The following is a 6,000-nucleotide window of genomic DNA, read 5'->3' on the forward strand; positions in this document are numbered from 1 at the left end:
TCAAAGTAACTAGTTACTAGGGAAAGTAACTTTGGTCTTACCCAGAATTCTCTTATTAATGTGTTTCTTCCTTAACTGGATACCCAGCAAGGATGCCAGTCTTCTAGCTTGCTTACATGTTAGCACTATCCTGCCACAATTGCACTGTGCCACCTAATGGCCTGAACCTAAAATGGTTAAAATGGCAGTGTAGTAGTGCGAGTGCAAGTTAATGATGAAATGAATGAAACTAAATTAGAAATTAACAAAGTTTGTTTTATGTGTCACTTTTTTATCTGTGTGTTTTAATCTATTTCTATTGTTTCAACCCTCTACAAATGCAAACACATCATTCTGGGGTTGTTACAGCAGTGTTATAAATCTAATCATTGTACATAGTATCACTAGGAAGAAGCAGTGGATCACAAAACACAACATACAGTGTGTTGAAACTTTTGAAAGATATTTATTTTTGCCATTTAAATGGACAGAAAGTATGCTTTTAGCAGTGCCAACATTAAACTGTACCTCAGACAATTTAGGACCTGTAGGTATCAAAGTGCAAAAACATGTAGTGCAAAAAATCATTTAACATAAACACGGTGAGGTTTGTCCATTCTTTGTAAAGTTAACTGAACTGAACTTTGTAAACTTAACTGCTTAATTGCACCAACTGGAGACCTCATGTTCAGTAATAAAAGTATTTTTCAGAGAAAGAGAAGAGAAATAAAATTAATTATAAGTATTTTCATCCCCACAAACAGAAATAAAATAAATAATAAGTATTTTCAGCTACATAAACAGTCAAACCAAAATAATATTGCCTCCATACAGGCCATGTAGATAAATAAAATATAATGGTATTTTAAGTGCTTCAGAAGCCCAAGTTTCACTTGGAAATAACCCTACTATACCTTGTAGAGCACTACTGAAGGCAACACATCATCATCATATGAGCACTACTCAACTTTGGTTCCACCAAACCAACAATTGTACCTCAAGAGGAGAAGCTTCTCAAACTTATGATCAGACAACTTGTTCCTCTTTGGAGTGAGAATCAGGTTTCCCAGGCTGAAAAGCCTTTCAACTGGGGCACTTGAAGGAGTAGCTGCATTAAGTTTAAGAGAGAGTTTCTTTATCATCGGGAAATGATTCAGAGAGTCTAACCCTGTTGCTCCTGATTTGAGGTACTCGGCTACCTCACCTTCAGCAGTGGCATATATGTCCTCATTCTCTTCAAAGGAGAAGAACTCATCCTCTTTGCTAGAACCCGGGTGCTGTGTTGTGTTGGTGGCGCTGGTACCTGGTTGTAGCTGATCTTGCTCAGGGAGAAGTTTTCGACACTCTACCAGCAGATGTGCCTTTGCGAGGTCCTTTCGCGACTGGTCATGTAGCCAACGAAGCTTAAATTTTGGTAGTGTCACAGCAGCCAGCAAAGCATCTTCACTTCCAAGGACATGTGCAAACCTTGTTTTGACTGCCTGTAATAACGACACAGTAGAAGTGCAAAAAACATTTTTGCATGAGAAAGTATGCATTGTTTCAACATTAAATTAATTAAACATTAACAGCATGCTGCAGTTTTATATAGAATGTATTTTAATTTGTAAATAGTGTGTATTTTACTACATTGTATTTATTTTATTTATTTATTGGGGTTAAGTATCTGTAACTGTAACAGTATTCACTTGCATGTGACACAACAGCACAGCACAATATAAAAAGCAATTGAGTAATACATTTCATTAAAGATAAACACAAATAAAAATATCATCTCTTACCTGGAGAACTGTATCTGGTAGCCCAACAAGAATTTGCAGACCATTTTTTATAGCCAGAGTCTTGGTCATCAGCGATTCCAGTGTGGGTAGGAGTGTGCCATAAAAACAATGGTCTTCTCCTTGAAGAATGTCCAGTGCCACAGTAAGTGGTTTCATGACTGCACAGTACTCTCTGATACACTGATGCTCCCTCTCATTGAAACATTTCAACTGTAATGTGGATGAGATTGTGTTCAGCTCCACCAAAGGTATCTTTGAAATTCTCTCCAGAGCATAATAGAACGAGTTCCACCTTGTTGTGCAAGGTACTAGTAGTTTCTTTGCAGTAATGTCTTCCACAATCTCAGCAACCACTGTGGAACGACTGGCCTTGTTCCACAGCCCTGCACATTTTGTGGTGGCACTTCTGTAGATGGTTTTTGTTGCAGCTTCAGACAGTAGCCACTTCTCCACATCAGTGCAAGAGATAAGATTCATTGTGTGCGATGCACATCTCTGATGTGGTGGTAAAGAAATTGCATCATCAGCACCATTCTGCAGCACATCCCCAATAGAAACAAAAGTCACCTCATCCTCCTCATATTCAGAGTCATCTGACTCAGGTGGTGGCTGGTACACTTTAAAAGCCTTGACAAAATTGGAGCCATTATCCGTTACAGTTGATGTGATTTTAAACGATAGGCCATGAGATGAGTTAATGTTGTCCAGCTCAGATGCAATACTGTCATACGTATGTCGACCCATAAATCGCCTGCATGCCAGCGCTGCTTTCTCACGTTTCATGTTTTGTGCATTTATCCAATGCGCGGTCACACCAAGAAAACTTTTATTATGCACAGTCCAAATGTCTGCTGTTGTGGAGATGTATTCTACCATGTCAAGTGTATTTTTGAGCTCTGACTCCATGTTGGCATATTCTTGGTCTAGGAAACTGGAAAATGTCTTTCTGCATGGTGCCTTCCCAGCTCTCCCTCGCACAGGTATATGACTAATCAGTTGTCTGAAAGCATGGGACTCAACCGTTGAGATGGGTTTCATGTCTTCCACAACATACCTGGCAATCAGCCTGTGTAGCTGGGGCTGGGTGATGGACTGTGCAGCAGGTTGTCCGAAATCAAGCTTTCGTTGTTTTGCTGGAATAGCGCCAACGGAGCTAGAGTCACCGACGTTGCCTTCGGGTTCTTTTTCAACTAAGTTGGTAGATGCATGCTGTTTCTGAAGATGTTTCATCAGATTAGAATTGCTAGTCTTTGATGTCGAAAGAGTTTTAGAACCTCCACAGAGAGTACAGTTGACGACAATATTCCTGTCTTTTACCATCAGAAAGGAGAAATAATGTGAATATTTCCAGGAGAGAAAACCCATGCCTGGACCATCTTCGACTGCCGCCATGATTGTAGCTTACGTCTCAGTGTCACGTGCGCTTTTTACGTCCAACACGAAAACTGCAGTCGTGGTGCTTTCCTATGTACTCGGTACTCGGGACTCGGAAATACTGCAGATGAGTTGCATATGTGTTTAGTAGTAATTTGTTTTTGTAGAGGGCTAGCAAAACAAGCGTTTTCGAGGGCGTCGCCATTATTGGAATCCAGACTTCTCTGACGAGGCTAACCAGAACGCCGTTTACTCGAGTGTGACATTATTCCCAGGTTCGTGTTCCGATTTCCGAGGTAAGTCAAACGCAACACACGAAGTAACGAATAACGGCCCTATCTAAATCCCAGTAACGAGTAACGCGTTCCTGATTTTGGCATAATAACTAGTTACCGTGCTCGTTACCGCAATAATAACGTAGTTACTGTAACGCGTTACTTAATAACGCGTTAGTCCCAACACTGGTCGCTAACGATGCAACCGTGTGACAGCGGGGGTGAACGGGGGTCTAGCAGGTTGCGACGGGAACGGAGCGGTTGCGTCTGGGAAGAAAAGAGAACAGGGTTAAGAAGGCGGCAGGTGCAGGGTATCCAAGCAGAGGTGGAACTGACTGATAGCGCTTACTGGTGACCGGCGTGAACCTCGCTGTGAGGGAGAGGCAGCGATAGTCCAGGGGAGGAGTGGAGAGGCTGGCAGACCTGAGTTCTGCTGAGTCCAAGGTGGTGAGTGAGGCTGGAGGGCAGGCAGGTGAGGGTCCTTGTATTTTTCCTGAATATGAAGATGATCCACGGAGAGCTGAGGGTGATAGCAAAGAAGGTCCAGGGAATCTGAAGCGCACGAAACCAAAGTTAACAAGGAAAAAGTGGCAAGAGCGTAAAAAGCCGTCGCGTCAATACCAACGTGAGGTCGTTGACGAACTGGCGGTGAAGGAGAGTCTGAGGGGGCCTTAAATCCTCAACCTGATTGCCCTGAATCAGTCTCAGGTGTGTAGGACTGCAGCAGGGATGATGGCTCCGCCCAGGGGTGGAGACCAAGGAACTCAGGTGCCTGATGGAATTTTCCAGTCGAGTCTCCAGATCCTGACAGTTTCACTGGGATGCTCTCTCCACATTGCAGTGTGTTTATTAAACCCACTTCAAATCAAGCTCACTGAGTGTGTTGCAGGTTATTGTTAAATTTTCCACAACAATTTGGCGTTGTCGGCAGGATTCCTCCGGTGAGTTTCGCTGAATCACGGGCACGCAGTGACTGCCATCCTGAGGTAAAATTGCCTCAGTCCCACCGTTGTTTTCAAAAAGGGGGAACCACAGTGTGTGCTTCAGCGACTCACTCATGCAGGAATTTTTAAAAGAACCAAGAGAGGCACTGAAAAGGATCTGCAACGGTGAGCTGTTTTGATTTGGGAGGATTTTCAATCGGACCAACAGGGAAAGCCTCGCTTCCTTACTGCTGCAATTATTGGGTGCAGGTTCCTAGAAACTCAGTTTGGGGATTCTTGTTGCAGTGGTAAGTGCAGGATCTTAGAAGCTCAACAAGTTGAGAATTCTAGTGTATGGTTTTTTAGCACTTTTGCACCAGTGAAAAAAGGCAGAAAGGCCGGACAGCGGATGCACTTGTTCGTACAATGAAGCTGGGCCCAGCAAATGGGGGCGTCCCTACAGGTGAAAACCCAATTTTTATTTTTATTTTTTTTTATCTTGTTTTATTTTAATTCTTTGGCTGGGAGGGAAACCTCAGGAATTCAACGCCTAATTTCAGGACCGTCATGGGAAGGACTCTGTCCTTAGTCTATGGTGTTTAGCACTTTTGCACCACAAGGAAAAGGCCGGACGGTGAACACGCTTGTCCACAAAGCTGAGCTCAGCAGTACGGCCAGTACGGCCGTAGGAGGCATCCCTCTGGGTAGTCCGCGCAAATCCAGGTTTTGATTGGATGATTTATCTATTTTTTCTCTTTCAGAAATATGGGAAAGAATACATGCAGTATGGGTGGTGTATAACCAAGAGTGATGGACAGAGATGTGTTAAAATGTGGACAGAAGAACAAAAGAGTGAAAGTGTTAATAAGTAGTGATGAAAATGATATTAAATATGTCTTAGTGTGTTTGTACGGGTGGCTACTGTTGTGGAAATGTATTACCAAAGCCTGCAGACACGATGAGCAGTTAAAACCCAACACTTTCTTTCTCATCATGAGGAGAGACGTCAGTCAGGGGGCACTGAGAGTCGTCTCTGACCATGAACAGTTCAGGTCTCTTTTAAACACAGTCGCAGAACAAAAGGCTTCTACAGCTGCAGTTCACACCGTAGCTCTAAACAGAAAGACTCTCTATCACCTGTGTGAGTCTCCCCCACTCTGGGGTCAAGTCTCCGTCTCCTGGGAGACATTCACCAGTTTCTCACCGTCTGTTTCCCGGCGTGAATGAGGTGTGAACCAGACGTACTAAACTAAGTAACATGAAAGCATTTCATCAAGACAATACATTAAAGAGAGATCCCACAACACTATGGAACTGGATCAACGTCCTCCACAAGAGAGTGGCCGGAGCCAAATGATAGCTTAACATAATTGGAACTACACCAGCCCGTGTTTTGGCTGAATATTACACAGCTTCACTCCATGTACATCTTAACCTGAGGAACAAGCTTCGAGGACAATCAATCTCTTCCTGAAGACAAAATGCAGTTCAAGAGCAACAGCATCAACTTCAAGAGTCAACAAGGTGAACAGACAGCAACACTGCCCTAAACCCAAACTGTCACTTTGAAATATTCAATTCAATTCAATTCAATTCAATTTTATTTATATAGCGCCAAATCACAACAAAAGTCGCCTCAAGGCGCTTCATAGACACAGAGAAAAACCC

At 43.0% G+C, this 6,000-nt stretch overlaps 1 protein-coding gene across 1 annotated transcript; it reads right to left on the reverse strand.

The window, feature by feature from the left end:
- Positions 1-896: 896 nt before the first annotated feature.
- LOC148103088 (uncharacterized) lies at positions 897-3,270 on the reverse strand. Its single transcript, XM_087839060.1, has 2 exons — positions 1,761-3,270; positions 897-1,460 (listed from the first exon to the last, which is right to left on the reverse strand). Exons 1-2 carry the CDS (start codon positions 3,150-3,152, stop codon positions 939-941), a joined length of 1,914 nt encoding a protein of 637 aa, XP_087695186.1. The 5' UTR covers positions 3,153-3,270; the 3' UTR covers positions 897-938.
- Between the last annotated feature and the right edge of the window lie 2,730 nt (positions 3,271-6,000).

Source organism: Neolamprologus brichardi, chromosome 3 (assembly GCF_056152115.1).
Source record: "Neolamprologus brichardi isolate AB-2024 chromosome 3, ASM5615211v1, whole genome shotgun sequence".
Taxonomy (NCBI): Eukaryota; Metazoa; Chordata; class Actinopteri; order Cichliformes; family Cichlidae; genus Neolamprologus; species Neolamprologus brichardi.